At 43.9% G+C, this 19,897-nt stretch overlaps 1 protein-coding gene across 3 annotated transcripts in view; it reads left to right on the top strand.

Moving 5' to 3' along the window:
* Positions 1-19,897, top strand: part of nfrkb (nuclear factor related to kappaB binding protein) — a 70,648-nt gene extending 50,751 nt beyond the window's left edge. For all 3 annotated transcript variants that reach the window (XM_080214727.1, XM_080214726.1, XM_080214725.1), the window contains exons 22-26: positions 1,019-1,213; positions 4,856-5,575; positions 15,054-15,160; positions 18,886-19,021; positions 19,549-19,897. In XM_080214727.1, the coding sequence (XP_080070853.1) occupies positions 1,019-1,213; positions 4,856-5,575; positions 15,054-15,160; positions 18,886-19,021; positions 19,549-19,671 (1,281 nt within the window). In that variant the 3' untranslated portion in view covers positions 19,672-19,897. The remainder of the gene's footprint in view (positions 1-1,018; positions 1,214-4,855; positions 5,576-15,053; positions 15,161-18,885; positions 19,022-19,548) is intronic.

The following is a 19,897-nucleotide window of genomic DNA, read 5'->3' as shown; positions in this document are numbered from 1 at the left end:
GTGTAGTGCATCAAAGTTCGCAAATGACACTAAGATGAATGGTAGAGCGAAGTGTGCAGAGGACACTGGATGTCTACAAAGGGATATAGATGGTCTCAGTGAGTGGGCGAGGGTCTGGCAGATGGAGTACAATGTTGGTAAATGTGAAGTCATCCATTTTGGTAGGAATAACAGCAAAATGGACTATTATTTAAATGGTAAAAAAAGTTGCAGCGTGCTGCTGTGCAGAGGGACCTGGGTGTCCTTGTGCATGAATCACAAAAAGTTGGTTTGCAGGTGCAGCAGGTAACTAAGAAGGCAAAATGGAATTCTGTCCTTCATTGCTAGAGAGATGGCATTAAAAACAAGGAGCTAATGTTGCAGCCACATAAGGTACTGATGAGGTCACACCTGGAGTACTGTGTACAGTTTTGGTCTCCTTACTTGAGAAAGAATATACTGGCACTGGAGGGGGTGCAGAGGAGATTCACGAAGCTGATTCCGGAGTTGAAAGAATTGGCTTATGAGGCGAGACTGAGTAGACTGGGACTATACTCATTGGAATTCAGAAGAATGAGGGAAGATCTTATAGAAACATGTAAGATTATGAAGGGAATAGCTAAGATAGAAGCAGGGAAGTCGTTTCTACTGGTGGGTGAAACCAGAACCATGGGGCATATCCTCAAAATAAGGGGAGTAGATTTAGGATTGAGTTGAGGAGGGACTTCTTCACACAAAAGATTGTGAATCTGTGGAATTCCCTGCCCAGTGAAGCAGTTGAGGCTACATCATTGAATGTTTTTAATGCAAAGATAATTTTTTGAGCAGTAAAAGAATTAAGGGTTATGGTGAGCAGGCAGGTAAGTGGAGCTGAGACCACAAAAAGATCAGCCATGATCTTATTGAATGGTGGACCAAGTTGAGGGGCCAGATGGCCTACTCCTGCTCCTAGTTCTTAAGATCTTAATTGTCCATCTGGCTAAGAGTTTCACGAATGAGGGATGGGTTTTCTGATTCTGTGATAACTTCTCTCTTGTAGTCTATTCTGACGGTGCCTGTGAAGGCGCAGTCTGGTGTCAGTACTGTCCACATCCAGCAAACTACAAAAGCAAACCTGGCAGTGGCTGGAATCAATGCTGCTTCAAAAACAGTCTCCAGTACACTAAACGGCACCACATCCAGCACTGCGAGCACCATCATCCAGAGTGTCGCTGGACAAAGCATCATGAGGCAGGTGGGCACAGCAAGAACAAATCTTTGCTTCTATTGCAAGGGAAGGGCAAGGGTTGTTCTTTGGTGACTTTGTTACCCTTTGAATTTTCCTTCCTTACAGTGTGCTGCTCTGTGAAGAACAGCAATTCAATAGCTTGTGTAGCTCAACAGCAACTCCCCACCCCTGATATTTTAATGAATTAACTTCAGTGCTTTGCTCCGATCAGCAGCATAGCCAACTACAGAAGTCGTAGAGAATGGGAACTGTTTTTTGAGAGACCTCATTAACTTTTAAGCTTCTGATTTTACAGTTAAATAATTTCCAGTTATAGAATCCCTGCAGTGCAGAAGGAGGCTATTCAGCCCATCGATTCTGTTGTGCCGAGCTATGTCCAAACCCAAGATCAAGCTATCCCACTCCCTATCATTCTGGTGTGCTCCATGTGCCTGTCCAATAACCGCTTGAAAGCTCCTGAAGTGTCCAACTCCACTATCACAGCAGGCAGTCCATTCCACACCCCAACCACTCTCTGAGTAAAGAATCTACCTCGGACATCCCTCCTATATCTCCCACCATGCACCTTATAGTTATGCCCTTTAGTAACAGCTACATCCACCGAGGAAATAGTCTCTGCATGTCCTCTCTATCTATCCCCCTCATCGTCTTATAAACCTGTAAGTCGCCTCTCATCCTCCTTCGCTCTAAAGAGAAAAGCCCCAGCTCCCTCAACCTTTCCTCATAAGACCTACCCTCCAAACCAGGCAGCATCCTGGTAAATCTCCTCTGCACTCTCTCCAATGTTTCCACATCCTTCTTATAGTGAGGTGACCAGAACTGAACACAATATTCCAAATGTGGTCTCACCAACATCCGGTATAGTTGCAGCATAACCCCACAGCTCTTAAACTCAAACCCCTGTTAATAATCGCTAACACACTATAAGCCTTCTTCACGGCAAAATCCACTTGAGTGGCAACCTTCAGAGATCTGTGAATATGAACCCCAAGATCTCTCTGTTCCTCCGCATTCCTCAGAACCCTGCTGTTGACCCTGTAATCCACATTTAAGTTTGTCCTACCAAAATGAATCACCTCAGACTTATCAGGGTTAAACTCCGTCTGCCACTTTTCAGCCCAGCTCTGCATCCTATCAATGTCTCTTTGCAGCCTGCAAGTGCCCTCCACCTCATCCACTACTCCACCAATCTTGGTCTCGTCAGCAAATTTACTAACCCACCCTTCAGCCCCCTCTTCCAAGACACTGATAAAAATCACTATAGCAGAGGACCCAGCACTGATCCCTGTGGTACACCGCTGGTAACTGGCCTCCAGTCTGAAAATTTTCCTGTCTTCTGTGAGACATGATGTGGAGATGCCAGCGTTGGACTGGGGTAAACACAGTAAGAAGTCTGACAACACCAGGTTTAAGTCCAACCGATTTATTTGATAGTACACTCACAAGCTTTCGAGGTTAAGCTCTTCTTCAGGTGAATGGAGAGTTCTGGCCTCAGACAGAGCATATAAAGCACAGACAGTTTACAGATTACTGATTAGAATGCGAATCTTTACACCTAACCTGCTGTTCAAGTCTTAAAGTGGCCGACAATGTGAGTGGAAGGAGCACTGATCACAGGTTAAAGAGATGTGTATTGTCTCCAGACAGCACAGTGAGTGAGGTTTTGCAAACCCTGGCAAGTCACGGGGGTTACAGATAGTGTGACATGAACCCAAGATCATGTCGCACTATCTGTAATCCCCATGATTTACCTGGGTTTGCAAAACCTCACTTACTGTACTGTGTGGAGACAATACACATCTCTTTAACCTGTGATCAGTGCTCCTTCCACTCGCATTGTCGGCCACTTTAGGACTTGAACAGCAGGTTAGGTGTAAAGATTCGCATTCTAATCAGTAATCTGTAAACTGTCTGTGCTTTATATGCTCTGTCTGAGGCCAGAACTCTCCATTCACCTGAAGAAGAGCTTAACCTCGAAAGCTTGTGAGTTTACTATCAAATAAATCGGTTGGACTTGAACCTGGTGTTGTCAGACTTCTTATTCTGTGAGACAGCCAGTTACTTATCCAATCAGCCAAATTTCCTTCTGTCCCATACCTCCTTACCTTTTTTATGAGCCTACCATGGGGAACCTTATCAAACGTCTTACTAAAATTCATGTATCCAACATCAACTGCTCTACCTTCATCTACACACTTAGTTACCTCCCCAAAGAATTCAGTCAAATTTGTCAGGCAGGATTTACCTCTCACAAAACCGCGCTGACTATCCCGGATTAAAGTGCATCTTTCCAAATGGTCATAAATCCTATCTCTCAGGACCATTTCCATTAACTTATCGACCACTGAAGTAAGACTAACCGGCCTATAATTACCAGGGTCATTCCTATTTCCTTTCTTGAAGAGAGGAACAACATTCGCCACTCTCCAGTCCTCTGGCACAATCCCCGTGGACAGTGAGGACTGAAAGATCAAAGCTAAAGGCTCTGCAATCTCATCCCTTGCCTCCCAAAATATCCTAGGATGTATCCCATCTGGCCCAGGGGACTTATCGACCCTCAGGTCTTTCAAAATTGCTAATACATCTTTCCTCAGAACATCTACCTCCTCCATCCTATCACCCTGTATCACGCACTCATCCTCAAAAACACAGCCCCTCTCCTTAGTGAACACTGAAGAAAAGTATTCATTCAACGCCTCATCCATCTCGTCTGACTCCATGCACAAGTTCCCAGTACTATCCCTGACTGGCCCTAACCTCACCATGGTCATTCTTTTACTTCTCACCTAAGAGTAAAAAGCCTTGGGGTTTTCCTTTTATCTGACCGTAAGGACTTCTCAGGCCCCCTCCTGGCTCTCCTAAGCCCTTTCTTTAACTCATTCCTAGCTACCTTGTAACACTCAAGTGTCCCAAAGCATCCTTTTTGACAGATTATCATACCCAGCCCCTCTCTCCCGCCCTATCCCCATAACCTCTCATATTTACCATGGCCAATCCACCTGATCTACACATCTTTGGAGTGTGGGAGGAAACTGGACCATCTGGAGGAAACCCATACACACACTGGGAGAATGTGTGGAGTTTGCAGAGTGACCTGAGGCTGGAACTGAACTTGGGTCCCTGGCACTGTGCGGCAGCAGTGTTAATCACTGTGCTGCCGTGCCACTGTTCTGTTCAAACAGCGCTTCATCACCTGAAGTCAAACACAGTACTAATTCCATTGCCTTTGGGAAACAGCAGAGTTTTGGAACAATTGCTCATCTCCATTTATTGGGCCGAGCGCAGACTGAATAGAGTCAACGGAGATTTTAATTGCCCGATTGGAGAGCTCGAGTTACCCGTTCGAGGCTGGGCACAAGGTGATTGCAGTTCCTGCTCTTTCTTGTTTGGTGTCTGATCCTGATCTCCTTGTGCAGTTTTAGATTGCTCAGTGAATTGCTGCTGTTACACTGTAAGCGGTGTATGACTTAGAGAATATCTCAATCATTTTAGCTGTGATACAGACTCTCACCAAGTAGTTCTCATTTTTCTGTGCATTTGGCAGGGCTAAGACCCCTGTTTTGAGACCTGATGTTTAAATTCTGGTTGTTTACACTGATGATGTCAGTAAATGCCTGCAGTAATTGAATGGAGAATATTTTTCTCTAGGTTGCTATTGCAGGCCAGCTTGGGATGAAGACGCAATCTAGTACTGGGATCCCGCTCACAGCGACAAACATCCAGATCCAGGGCAAAGACGTTCTGCGGTTGGCACCATCTTCAATCACCACTGACTCCAAAGGGCAGACGGTGCTTCGTATTACACAGGACATGATGGCCACATTAACCAAGGCACCAGTCACCACTGTGAAACTCACACCAGACATGCTCGGGGGAAAAGGAATTTCAGCCACTCTTCACGTCACTCCAGCCATGCCTCCAACGGACTCCATGGTTAAGTCATCCACCAGCACCACCTCTTCCACCACCTCCACAGTGGTCAAGGTGACTCCGGACTTAAAAGTAACAGAGGCGAGTAGTGCTGCCATCCGGCTAATGCCAGCTCTGGCTGTAACAGTCGCTGACCAAAAGGGTAAGGCCAGTGCTCCCCTCTCATCAACAGACACCAAACCAGCAGCTACCATCCGAATAATGCCTGGACTTGGGGTCATTCCCAAATCGGGACAGGCCATTGCCGTGGCAACCTCCAGCAAACTGTTCACAGGTGCTGGTACAATGACATCAGCTGCTGTAACTCTGGCAACAGCCGGATCTAAAGCAATCACCAAAGTAACGCCTACGGCTGGACTGCCAATCTCTATAGGGACAGGTACGACCACAGTGAGACAGGTTCCTGTCAGTGCAACGATGGTGTCCACAACACAAGCGGTAAGTTCAAACCCTTTTCTTCCATGGTGATTACTTTCCTTTCTGGTTCTACCCATACCAACTATTTGGGGAGGCCCAACATCATCAAAGTTCATAAACCATAGCACCATGCATTCTTGGAACATGACTTGGAACTTGTATGTGTTCCAGTCCAAGTCTCATTCACCTACCTGTACCCTCTGACCAACATTTGTTGTACCAGTCAGGCAGTGTCTCCACTTTGAAGCCCTTAATACTGTTTTCAAATCTCTGCATGGTCTGGCCTGTCCCTATCTTTGTAAACCTTCTCTGGCCTACAAACCTTTGGCAATCAAAGTTCCCCTAGTTTTGACGTCTCAAATATCCTGACCTTAATCGCTTCACCATTGATGGACGTGTCTTTAGCTGCCAGACCCTAAGGTGTGCAAGTCATTTCCTAAACATCTCTGCCTCTTGCTCCGTAAAACTATCCTCTTTGATGAAAGATTTTCTTCTAAATCAAGTGTGACTTGGTGTTAAATTTTGTTTGAAAATGTTGTTGAAAACCTTGAGATGCTTTATGATGGTAAAGGTGCTATATAAATGCAAGCTGTTGTTATTGTGTAGCATTGTCATTTCTCCTATGATTGGTCTTCATTTAGCGAAACCAAGTGTTTAAAATGTCATCAGCAGAACAGCACTTCCAACTATCCAACACTCACTATGTAGCAAAATGTCAGCCTGGAACGTGTTTCTCCATTCTGGAATGGAATAGAAAAATATTGCAATTTGTCAGGGAAAAGTGCTGATGTAACAAAGAAGAAAGTCTTCTGGTTTACCTGGCCTGTTACTTCTAGGGTCTAGTGCTTCAGGGTATTGGATGTATGGTGCATAGCAGAGGTGGTTGTGTTGGTGGACATAATGGTTGTTACAGTTCAGGATTTTGGAGGCACAGTGGCTATGGAAATCTCTGGTTTGGGTCTAAATATATCTCAAGTATGGGGACATAGTGACTAATTTTATTTGATTGATATTGGGCATCCTAGCAGGGGAAATGTCAGCTTTGCGATACTGCACAAAATGACAAAGTGAGTGTCGGGTTGGGGGTACTGGGCACAATTCTTTAGACCTGACTCAAAACAAATGTGCTCAATAACCCATAGTTTCTATCTTGCCTCTCGTCCCTTATAAAATCTTTCATCCATCTTCCAATCCTCCAAAGCTCCTAAAATTTTGAATCATTTCCTCAAGGCATGGCAATGGTGGGAATTCCTTCTCTCTTTCCTCAACTCTGAGTTACTGGTTTATTGGAAATATCTGTTTGTGGTGGTACCTCCTACCAGCTGAAATGTGGCCTCGCTGCTGGGAATAATGTCTGTGAACCATGCCCTTAACGCTGAAGGACTTGTTTTGTATACTTGCATAGATATTATCTCAATGATCCCAGCACTGCCTTTTTTAAACTTATATATTGGGAATGGCAGACATTTCCTTCAATATTCCCTCTAACTAGAGCAACACAGTGGTTAGCACTGCTGCCTCACAGCTCCAGGGACCTGGGTTTGATTCCTGGCTTGAGTCACTGTCTTTGTGGAATCTGCATGTTCTCCCCATGTCTGCATGGGTTTCCACCAGGTGCTCAGTTTCCTCCCACGATCTGAAAGATGTGCTGGTTAGTGTATCGGCCATGCTAAATTTTCCCTCACTGTACCCAAACAGGCGCTGGAGTGTAGTGATTAGGGGATTTTCACAGTAATCTCATTGCTGTGTTAATGTAAGCCTACTTGTGACACTAATAAATAAACTTTTTTTAAAAAATGTTAAAACATATTGTGCTGCTCATCTTTTTAAAATTGCATGTTTCAATTGTTCTTATTCTCTTTTTGACAAGAAGTCTAATCTGTTCTGAGGAGTCTCTACTGTCCTAGATCCTGGTTGTTGCTAGGGTTCCTTGACCAGTTGTTACCTATAGCAATCCAGTATAGTGCCAGGATCATATTTTTGGTACAGGCCTCTGATGTTGTAGCCTTCATATCCAGCAAGAATTTCCAGGCCTCTTATTTTACCGAATGGCATTTGATAAAGTAAGAGGTTGTTAGCTAATGTTGAAGCCCATGGAATTGAGGGCAAATTATTGAGCTGTTTAGGCAATTGGCTGAGCAGCGGGAGACAGAGTTCAGGGATTCTAATTGGCAGGGTGTGACTGGTGTCCTATCTGGGGCCTCAACTATTTACCTATGTTTATCAATGCTGATGATAAAATAGAAAGCTAAGTGTCCACATTTATCATGGATATACAGATAAGTGACATTGTAAGCTGTATAAATGGATGCATAAAATTACAAAGAGATGCTGATAAATTCACTGAATGAGCAATACTGTGGCAAATGGATTGTAGTGTAGACACATGAGGCCATTCACTGTGGACTGATAGAGTAGGACGCTTTCTCAGTAATGGAAAAGTAGAAACTGTGGAGATCCAAAGAGATTTGAAGGTCCAGGAGCACAGATCATTGTAATCTTCGGATTGGTTGTCACAAAGATAAACAAATCACCTTTAATCCAACGAGATATGAGCAAACTGGTCCTACGATTATAACTTTCTTGTTCCCCAAACTTTACAATGGTTTTGATTGATTTAGGTTAATCTTCCAAGACTCAGGACATAGTTGCCAGGGTTACAATCGCTCCCCTACTACGTTGGCGACTATCCTGATCTTCCAGAGTACTTATACAGTCCTACAAACATATCAGAGGGCGTTGATAAAATTCAAATAAATAAAGACCATCAAGGAAATTAAAGACTGGCCCTTGGAGCTTAGAAGAACAAGAGGTGACGTTATTGACACATGCAAGATCTTGAGGGAACTTGACAGGGTGGATGTTGCGAGGATGTTTCCCATGTGGGAGTGAGGCAGGATGAAGGATTTAGTGTCCTGGAGGTTCTGCTGAATTTAACAGCAGGGACTGATTTACTGTCTGCCAGGCAGTTCAGCAGCTGGGGAACAGAGTGGGTGTGAGTTGGACATTGCTGGGTGGGGTGTGGGAATTCAATGTTTGATACCTGGGCTGAATTAGACATTAGGGAACGTAGGACATAAGAAATTGGGAGGTTCTTATTTGGAAATTGACATTGGGGACAGGCATGTTGGACGATCAGACTGGGGGTCAGGTGAGTTGGGTGTTAGAAATGATATGAGGTGCTATTCGATGATTAGTTTGGAATTAGGCTTGGCTGTGATAGTCTCTGTGACTAAGTAGCCTTCTGACATTCATTGACCAAGCTTACATGTAAAGAATGAATGGTTGGAGCACAAACAGGAGGCTGCTGGTGGGTTGAACAATGCTGTGCTTGTGCCTTTGGAAAAGAATTAAAGGAAGAGGGTCTCCCACAGCAGAAACAAAGAGATAATTTCAAACATTGGTCTCTATTAGTTTTCAGATTTTAGCATTTGCCTTGTGTTTGACCATGTTAACAGTGTCCATATTACACGTGATGAAACAGTGAAATATTTGGTAGTGTTCACCATGTACCTGGTCAAATCCTATAGTCTACATTTATAAGCCACTTAAAGCTTGGTGTCAAATTTCATTATCAGAAACAGTCACTTATTACAGGAATTTTAATGTCGCTTTTTCCGGACAGTAAAAGATGATGTCTGCTTTTAAGCATTTTCTTAAATGTTTGGGAAGAGAGGGGAATGTGTGTCTGGGTGGCGGAGTTTTGCTGTTTACAGTGTGTGTGGTGGAGGGAGAGGGGAGAAGATTCCCTGTCGCCAGGGAATATAGACAGCTTGGCTGTAACCTATACAAGTACATAAAATAATAACATTTTTACAAAGTATTTTCTTATTTATTTGATGTATAAGATATGTTGATTTTTCTTGAACCTTGATAATTGTGCACAGAATGTGCCCACATTGCTTTACTGATTTTTTGGTGTCTGAGGTGATGTTAATTGCCACAGGTCTTTATAAATCTTGGCTTTCATGGGACATGAGCTTGGGGCAAGCATTTGTTGCCCATCCTTAAGTGCCTTTGAGGATATGGTGATGAGTTCAAATAGGGTCAGATTGTAAAATAGTTTGTGAAGCACAGCTGTAGTTTCTTTTTCACTTTGCATTTATATAATGCAGCAAGGTCATGTCCTGCTGTTAGTATGGACATTATCCTGTGTTACATATACTAACTGCATTGAATGTTGAAATGCCAAGGTCACTTTGATTTGAAACAAATGCATTGGTACACAGTCACAATGGTGTGTGACTTAGAGGAGAACTTGCAGGTGATGGTGTTGTTCCCATACCTTCTCCTTCAAGTTGGTTTCGAAGTTACTGTTGAAGAAGCCTTGATGAGTTGCTGCAGTGCATCTGGTATACAGTCCATACTGCTGCCATTGTACATCAGTTGATGGAGGGAGTGAATGTTTCAGGGGTGGATGGTGTGTGAATATAGTGGGTTACTTTGCCCTGAATGGGGTTGAACTTTAATGTTGTTGAAACTGCACCTGTTCCATCACATCCTTACTTGTGTATTGTAGATGGAGAACGTGCTTTGAGGAGTCAGGAGGTGAGCTATTCACTGCAGAATTCTCAGCCTTTGACTTGCTGTTATAACCATGGTATTTATATGCCTTGTCCAGTTCAGTTTCTGGTCAATAGTAACTTCCAGGTTCTCGAAAGTAGAAGTAATGCTATTAAATGCTGAGATTCTCTCTTGTTGAAGATGATTATTGCTTGGGCTCATGTGGAAGAATGCTTGCTACTTATTATCCCACTGCTAAATATTGTCCAGATCTTGCTGTTTATGAACTTGGACTGCTCTCCGTATCTGAGAAATTGTGAATGATGCAGAATATTGTGCAATCATCAACAAACATCACTTCTGCTTGAGGGAAGGTGATAATAAAGCAACTGAAGATGCTTGAACCAGGGCACCACTCTGAGGAACTTCTGCAGTGATGTCCTGGGGCTGTGATGATGACCTCAAACAATCATGGTCATCATCCTTTCTGCTAGGTATGACCCACACAGTTTTCTTGCTGATTACCTAGCCTTGTTTTTGCTAAGCCTTCTTGTCGCATCATTCAGTCAAGGGCAGTCACCTCACCTCCAGTAGTAATGAGATCAAAAGTGGAGCGACCCTGGCAAAATACAAACTGAGCGATGGTTATTGCTCGATGGCATTGTTGATAACACTTGCATCGCTTTACTGAAGATGGAGAATAGACTGATAGGACAGTAATTGGTCATGTTGGATTTGTTCTACTTTTTGTGGACAGGACATACCTGGGCAATTTTCCACATTGCCGGCAAGATGCCGGAGGGCCAGTAGTCATTGCAGTATCCATTTACTTCAAGTGTTCATAATATCAAATGGAGTGAATTGAATTGGCCGGGATCGCTGGAGGAGGCTGAGCTGGATCGCCACTCGGCATTTCTGGCTGAAGATTGCTGCAAATGCTTCAACCTTATCTTTTGTACTGATGTGCTGACCTCCTGCATTATCGAGGATGACGGTGTTTGTGACACCACTTCCTTCAATTAGTTCTTTAATTGCTCACCACCGTTCACAACTGGATGTGGCAGGATTGCAGAGCTTATGTTGGTTATGTGATCACATTATTCTGTCTCCTGCATGTTGTGTCAACTGTTTGGGATGCAAGTAATCTGTTTTTAGTTTTTCCCACCCCACCCACCTTTCAGCGTCTATTAGTTCAATCCTCTGCTGACATTAATTACCCTGCGTGTGAGGATAGCGGTAACAGTCTGATTCACAGACTGAATCTGAAACCTCCCATCTTGCACCATCTTTCTGCCCCTCCCTCTCTCATTCAGCACGTGGCACCAGGAAATGTCCTGCAGGGTGTTCTCTTTGTGCTCAGGGCTTGTAGAAGACTTCATAGGGGTAAAGGGACAGCAGGCTAATCATTGCACTAACCACAGAAAATGCAAACTAAAATTTGTAGAACATGGTGTAAATGAACAAAATCTAAGCCACTGTTTGTACCTGAAACAAAGGAGCAGTGAAGGTGCTGTCAAGAGCAATTTTAAAATGGAAATCCAGTGTAACAACTGTCCATTTAAACTCTGATGTGGAGATGCCAGCATTGGACTGGGGTAAAACAGAAAGAAATCCCACAACACCACACGGATAAATGTGTCGTGGTCCATTTTGGCAGGTCCGATGGGATGCAGGAGTACAATATCGAGGGTAGGAGTCTTAGCAGTGTTGAGGAGCAGAAGGATCTTGGGGTCTGGGTCCATAGGACTCTTAAATCGGCCTCGCAGGTGGAGGATGTGGTCAAGAAGGCGTATGGCGTACTGGCCTTCATTAATCGAGGGATTGAGTTGAGGTTGAAAGAGAAAAGTCAGCTTGATTTTGGATAAATTATTGATATTAGTTTGGATTATCATAGTGCTTAGAAATTCTACAAACAGGAACAATTATTTCAAATGTGCTTATTTGTCCATTCACTGTTGGGCAGAAATATGTTGCCAATAAATATTAATGATTCTAATTCATGTCCCTTTTACAAGGTAAGTTTGATATTTAAATTTAGAATGAGTTCTGATGTGATACTTAACTATATATAGAACAGGGGTTAAGTCTCATGGGAATACCCAGGAACTGTTAGCGGGCTGATTTTACTGTTTATTTATAGGCAAAATCTGGGTGGTTACAGTCTTTCTCCAAGGCGTATAGGGATGGAAGTTAAAATCAATGTGATCCAGGATTTAAGCACCAGATTAATCATAGGAAAGGCAGTTGGTCATTATTTATTATTCTAAGCTCTGTGGATGATTTTATGCACTTGAGTAATGAAGATATATTTCCAAGTCTGGATAGTGTATGACCTTGAGGAGTACTTAGATGTGATGGTGTTACCTTGTATCTCCCATTGGTAGAGGCATTGGTTTGGAATATGCTGTCAGTGTAGTCTTGGCAACCTATTGCAGTGCTTCTTGTAGATATTACACATTGTTGTCACTATGTGTCAGTAGTGAAGGGAGTAAATACTTAAGGAGATGGATAGGCTGTTGATTCAGGGAGCTAGTTTGTGCTGGATGGTGTCCAGTTTTTTGAGTGTTGTTGGAGCTGAACCCATTCAGGCAAGTGGAGAGTATTCCATTACACTCCTGGCACATTCCTGATCCGTGAAACACAAATAGTATGCAGGTACAGCAAATGAATATGCAGATGAATGGAATGTTCTTATTTTTTGTTTGGAGACCGGGATATACAGTTTACAGGGCATTGGTGAGACCACATCGAAAGAACTATGTACAGTTTTGATCTCATTTAAGAGAGGATAGAGGATGTTTCCCTTTGTGGAATAGACTAGAACTGGGACACAGTTTAAAAATAAGCCGTTTCCATTTAAGGCAGATTTGAGAATTGTTTCCTCTAAGAGTTGAATCTGTGGCATTCTCTTCCACTGACAGCAGTGCGGGCAGGGTCAGTGAGTATGTGGGTTAGGTAGATTCTTTACTGACAAGGGAGTCAAGGGGTGGAGAGGGGCATAGTGACAACAATCAGATCAGCCACAATCTTATCAAATGTCAAAGCAGGCTTGAGGGGTGGAATTCATGGCGTGACTAGGTCCTTGTGAATGGGAGAGAGACTTTGGGAAGTTAAGAGTTGAGTCATTGCCACAAATTATTCAGCCTTGGGCTGCATTTATGTGGCTAGTCCAGTTTGAGATTTGACTAATGATGACACCCTCCAGCCTCCACCTTTCCGAAGGTTGAAGAAGCGGATTTGGTATTGGTAATTCCAAGAAAATAGGAGTTCTCTGATCTGATTGTGGGACTTGCTGTGTGTAAATTGGCTGCTATATTTCCCACGTTACGACAGTGATAACACTCCACTAGTACTTCATTGGCTGTAAAGCTGTTTTTAAATCGAGCATTTATCTAATCCTCGCCACTACTTACATGCACAAGCATTGTTTCAGATTGTTGAAAACCATACCCACCGATTGAACCCTGTGCTGTGTTTCCACCCCACACCCTTTGCATTACAAAATCCATAATGTTAAACATCTCTGCCCTGACCTCAACTAATCTGCTGCTCAGATCCTTAACCATAGACTGATAATTCCCATGTTCTCCCTGCTGACCTCCCACATGCCAACCCCTATGAAGTGTACTGCATCCTAAACTGCGCTGCCTCAATTCTATACTATTCAACCATCACACTTGTCATCACTCACCACTGTGAGCTACTGATAACTCTGGGAGGTTTAGATGAGTTGTACCTGGAGGTTGTAGAGAGCAGAATCAGACTGTGTACAAGAGGAAGTGGTGGCCCTAGTGGTATTATTGCAAGACTATTAGTCCAGAACCTCAGCTAATGTTCTGGGGGACCCCCCAGATGGTGGGGATGGTAGTTGGTGAAATTTGAATTCAATAAGAAAAGCTATCTGGAATTAAGAATCTACGGATGACCGTGAAACCGTTGTGGATTGTCAGAAAAACCCATCTGGTTCATTAGTATCCTTCAGGGAAAGAAATCTGCCATCCTTACCCTGTCTGGCCTACATGTGACTCCAGAGTCACAGCAGTGTGGTTGAATCTCAACTGCTGTCTGAACAAGAGCAACTAGGATAGGTAATAAATGCTGGTCAGCTAGCGACACTCATGTCTCTCAAATGAATAAAAAAAAGGTTGTATATAATAAGGTTAGAGTGTGTGCAGCATGATGGTACAGTAGTTAGCACTGATGCCTCACAGCAGCATGGACCTGAGTTCAATTCTGGCCTCAGCTGACTCTCTGCGTGGAGTTTGCACATTCTCTCTGTGTCTGCGTGGGTTTCCTCCGGGTGCTCCAGTTTCCTCCCACAATCCAAAGATGTGCAGGTTAGATTGAATAGCCATGCTAAATTGCCCGTTAGTGTCAGGGGGACCAGCAGAGTAAATGTGTGAGATTACAGGGATAGGGCCTGGGTGGGATTATTGTCAGCACGGGCTCGCAGGGCCGAATGGTCTGCATCTGCATTGTCGAGATTCTATAATTGAACCCGGATGTTGTGCTGCCGGGCAGACTGTGTACCCAGAGGTTGTATACAAAAGTGTCCGATTGTATTCCTGGAAGTTGTATACATTGGAATCTGGGAATGTGCTGGAAATACACCAGGATTAATAAATAGCAGAAAGTAAGAGCGAATGTTTATCGGGTTTTTCTATAGAGTTTGATCTGGCAATAACATCGAAGGTTAGTTACTGTTTAAAATGCAGTTGCCGTGTGTGATTTGTATATAACTTACTGTGGGAGTGACATCAGAGGATTTTAATTGTAAATGACTGTGGCCCACGTTGTATTCAGTGCAGTGTCTAGAATTGACCGCGTAAAGCAGACTGTCCCACTGTTACTCCCTTTGGATCGTGCTGTGCTGATGCATTTATTCAGGTGAACTCTGTCCAGTGAAAGAGGAAGATATTATCTCTAAAGTAACCCTGAATGTATAACAGCAGCTAAAACCATGTTACTAATGACTTGCATCTGATTTCCTTTGCAGACTAAGCTGCCTGCTACCATCACTGTGCCATTATCAGTGCTTAACCAACCACTTAAAGGAAAGGGGGTGATGGCAGGACAGATCATCAAGGGTAACCTTGGAGCAAAGTAAGTAATAATTGGGGTAATATGGGTAGGGGTGATAATAGCAGAGATGAATTAAGCAGAGTGTACCAAGGATAGGTGCTTGTGCCTCTATTTATCTTTTACAAACATGATCTGGATTCAGCAGCTAAAATATCAATTGATCCAATTTGCAGATGATCTAAGAAGAATGACAATTGAGTCTGATGAAGCTGCTAAGGAACTGAGAGAGTATTTACACAGAAAGAAGTCTCACAACTCCAGGTTAAAATGCAACAGGTTTATTTAGAACATAGAACACTACAGCATAAACAGGCCCGTCGGCCCACAAGTTGCGCCAATCACATCTATACCTACCAAGCCATAGACCTATCTATAACCCCCAATCCCATTAAATCCCAGGTTCTCATCCAGAAGTCTTTTAAAAGACCCCAGCGAGTTCGCCTCCGCCACCACCGACAGCAGCCGATTCCACTCACTCACCACCCTCTGAGCGAAAAACTTACCCCTGACATCTCTGTACTTGCTTCCCAGCACCTTAAACCTGTGTCCTCTCATAGCGACCATTTCAGCCCTGGGAAATAGCCTCCGAGAATCCACCCTATCTATTCCTCTCAACATTTTATAAACCTCTATCAGGTTGCCTCTCAACCTTTGTCTCTCCAGGGAGAAGTGTCCCAGCTCCCTCAACTTATCTTCATAAGGCATGCCTCCCAATCCAGGCAACATCCTTGTAAATCTCCTCTGCACCCTCTCAATAGCTTCCACATCCTTCTTGTAGTGAGGTGACCAGAACTGCGCACAGTACTCCAACTGGGGTCTGACAAGGGTCTTATAAAGTCACTACGAGAGGACACAGGTTTAAGGGGCAGGGAAGCAAGTACAGAGGAGATGTTAGGGGTAAGTTTTTCACTCAGAGGGTGGTGAGTGAGTGGAATCGGCTGCCGTCGATGGTGGTAGAGGCAAACTCGCTGGGGTCTTTTAAAAGACTTCTGGATGAGTACATGGGATTTAATGGGATTGGGAGTTACAGATAGTTCTATGGCCTGGTAGGTATGGATATGATCAGCGCAACTTGTGGGCCAAAGGGCCTGTTTGTGCTGTAGTGTTCTACGTTCAAACGCCACTAGCTTTTGTCCCTTCATCAGGTGAGTGGGGAGTTCTGATCACAAACACGGCATATAAAGGCACACACTCAGTTTACAAAATACTGATTAGAATTACTAATTAGCAATAGAATTACTAATCAGTATTCTATAAACCGAGTGTGTGCCTTTATATGCTCTGTTTGTGATCAGAACTCCCCTCTCACCTGATGAAGGGGCAAAGCCCTGAAAGCTAATGGCTTTTGCTACAAAATAAACCTGTTGGATTTTAATCTGGTGTTGTGAGACTTCTTACTGTGTTTATCCCAGTCCAACGCCGGGATCTCCACAACAAGAGTATTTACAAGCAGCCACAGCTAACAGATATTCAAATTATTGTTGTGTTGAAAGAAAGGCAAGAGGACACGGAAACTTACATTTATATCGTATCTTCTGCTGGCTCACGGATTTTAGCATTCATGCTTAACTCCACACCCCCGCTGTTCGTACTATCTGCCTTTTAAAATTATTACTGCTGTCAGCTTCCACTGCCTTTTCAGTGCGAGGGTGCCAAGTCCTGACAACTGAGTGGGGAAAATGTCTCCTCATCTTCAACTGAGGTCATTTTGAATTTCTGTTTATTGACCAGTCTCCAGAGAGAATTGTTTTTCTTTATCTTCTGTAACAAAACCTCATCATCGCAGAATCTGATATTAAAATCATTGTTTGATCTCTCTTCCAAAGAGAAAATTGCAAATCTTTCCAACCTTTTCTCATACCTGAAGTTTCTTTAATTCCTGGTAAACCTGCCCTGTGCCATCAGGTCTTTACATCTTCCCTGAAGTGTGACACTGAGGCCTAACCAGTTCCAGATCTTCCATTCATCTTTTTATAAATGCAGCTAGCCCAAATTAATTACCATCTGGTATTTAAGTGTTGCATGAATGATCCCAAAGTCTGTGACTCAACGAGAAAAAGTTTTGGGTGTGATGTAGTTCCCTTTGCAGAACAGCAAACTAGTGAAGTAACCTAAATGTAGAGGCAGTGCAGTCTTGAGTTTGTAGTCCTGAACTGCTGTGTGCTCAGACTACACAAGGAAGGCCAGAGGGACATTATCCTGGTAAGCCAGAAGGATCAGGTTCCATTACTAGTCTGTGTTGAGTTTGGCAAAGCAACCTAGGGGTTATAATTGAGGACAGGTAATTTCTTCAGCACTATCTAATGCTCAACATTGGCTAAGCTTTTAGAAATTATAATCTAGGTTTACAGCCATTTGGAGGAAGCCAGCACAGATTTGTTAAAGGCAAACTGTGCTTCACTAAAGTGATTTAATTTTTTGATGAAGTGACGAAGAAGGTTGTTGTGGATGATAAGATTGGGGGCAACGCAGTGGCACTGCTGTGTCTCAGCACCAAGGACCCAGGTTCGATTCCTGGCTTGGATCACTGTGCGGAGTCTGCGTGTTCTGTCCATGTCTGCACGGGTTTCCTCCGGGTGCTCCGGTTTCCTCCCACATTCCAAAGATGTGCAGGTTAGGTGGATTGGCCATGGTAAATGCATGGGGTTATGGAGAGAGGGTGGGAGGTGGGCCAGTGTGATATGCTCATTTGGAGAGTGGGTGCGGACTCAGAGGGCTGAATGGCCTCCTTCTGTATTGTATACTGTAATTATACTGGACACAATAGGCAAAATTCATAGAATCCCTACAGTAAAAAAGGAGGATATTTGGCCCATCAATCCTGCACCAATTCTCTGGCAGAGCATCTTGCTCAGGCCCTCTCCCCTGCTCTAATCCAGAGCCCCACGCTTTTACTGTGGCTCATCCATCTAACCTGCATATTTTGGGACACTAAGGGGCAATTTAGCATGACCAACTCACCTAACCTACACACCTTTGGACTGTGGGAGGAAACTGGAGCATGTGGAGAAAACCCATGCAGACATGGGAAGAATGTTCAAACATCAGAAGGTGAGGAGCAACCTGATAGAAGTTTAAACATTGAGAGGTGGGGGTAGACTGGATAGTCGAGACTCTTTTTCCTAGGGTCGAAATGTCAATTATTCAGGGACGTAGGTTAAGGTAAAAGGAGGGGGAAATTTAAAAGAGATACAAGAGGCAAGTTTTATATACAGAACGGCAAGTGTCTGGAATGTGCTGCCAGAGGAGGTGATACAATAACAATGTTTAATAGACATCGTGACAGATACATGAATAGGCAGGACATAGAGATACGGACCGTAGAGAAGCAAAAGGCCTTTACTTTTGAAAGGCATCATGTGTTTGCACAGGTTTGGTGAGTCAGAGGGCCTGTACCTGTGCTGTACAGTTCTTTGTTCCACATAGACCCCCAAGGCTGGAATTGAACCCAGGTCCCTGGTGCTATGAGGCAGCAGTGCTAACCACTGTGTGCCGCCTCTTTCTATACTGTAAACATTCATAGAATCGTAGAGTCCCTACAGTGCAGAATGAGGCCATTCAGCCCATTGAGTCTACACCAACCACAATCCCACCCAGGCTGCCAGGTTGTTCAGGGGTTGGTCTGAGTGACCATACATGGACCCAAAGGGAGACAGAGTCTCCTGGACTGCTGGGGCAGCTTTTACTCATTTTGATCCAAGTTCTGAATGTGCAGCTGTTTCTCAATGAATTCTGTTTCTTTCCAGTATCAGTGGACTTGGGAGGAACATCATTTTGACGACCATGCCAGCAGGGACCAAACTAATCACGGGGAACAAGCCTGTCAGCTTTGTCACCGCGCAGCAACTCCAGCAACTTCAACAGCAGGGACAGGCCACACAGGTAATGGGGCAGAGCGGGAATTCGGAGGGAATCAGGGGAATGGTGCAGCTATTCTTTGGTGTTTGGGTACGCTGGACATCAGTTACTAAGAAATCAGTTGAGGTTTAAAGGTCCAGGTAAATAAATCGATTGTCACTTTTGAGCCATATTGCTTTGCTATATCCACTGTTGGCACTTTTGATTCTGACATCTTCAGACTGATTGCTTTATTTGATAATAACTCCTTTCCCACCGTCACTGATATTGGTGGGAACCTGCTGTGGGAAGTGTTTTGTAGAGAGCGATGCCTGGTGGGTCAAATCTCTGGTGAAGATCTACATCCTTGCCCCTGCCCTAGTTTAATTTTGTCTTTTAAAAGCATTTAGACAGTTACATGGGTAAGATGGGTATAGAAGGATATGGGCCAAACACAGGAAATTGGGACTAGCTTAGTGGTTAAATGAAGGGATGCATGGAGAAGTGGGGCCGAAGGGCCTGTTTCCATGCTGCAAATCTCTCTGACTCTAATCTTGTGTCCCTGTTTTCAGTTGAGGATCCAGCACTTGCCAACTCAGCAACTTCATCAAGGAACAGTCATCAGCTCCACCAAACCCATCTCCACTGTTGTCGTGACAACTGCAGCATCAGTGAATCAGCCCCAGGAGCAGTGATTATTGGAGCAGACTGTCAGACACGAATGCCCAGAGGGATTTATTTATTAGCCAGATCTCCCAGTGCCTGCTCATTATTTCACATTGTGTTTTAACTGGCAGCTGTGTCCAGTGTTGAAGGACCTGCTCCCATTCCCCCTTCATGTACTGGCTCCACTTGTAATCCACTTCAGTCTATAAAACAATATCATTATGAACCTGTACAGTAATTGCAATAAAACAGTTT

The sequence above is a fragment of the Carcharhinus amblyrhynchos genome, chromosome 29 (genome assembly GCF_965287045.1).
Source record: "Carcharhinus amblyrhynchos chromosome 29, sCarAmb.v2.hapA, whole genome shotgun sequence".
NCBI classification, from domain to species: Eukaryota; Metazoa; Chordata; class Chondrichthyes; order Carcharhiniformes; family Carcharhinidae; genus Carcharhinus; species Carcharhinus amblyrhynchos.
This window is presented reverse-complemented; position numbering and strand designations above follow the sequence as displayed.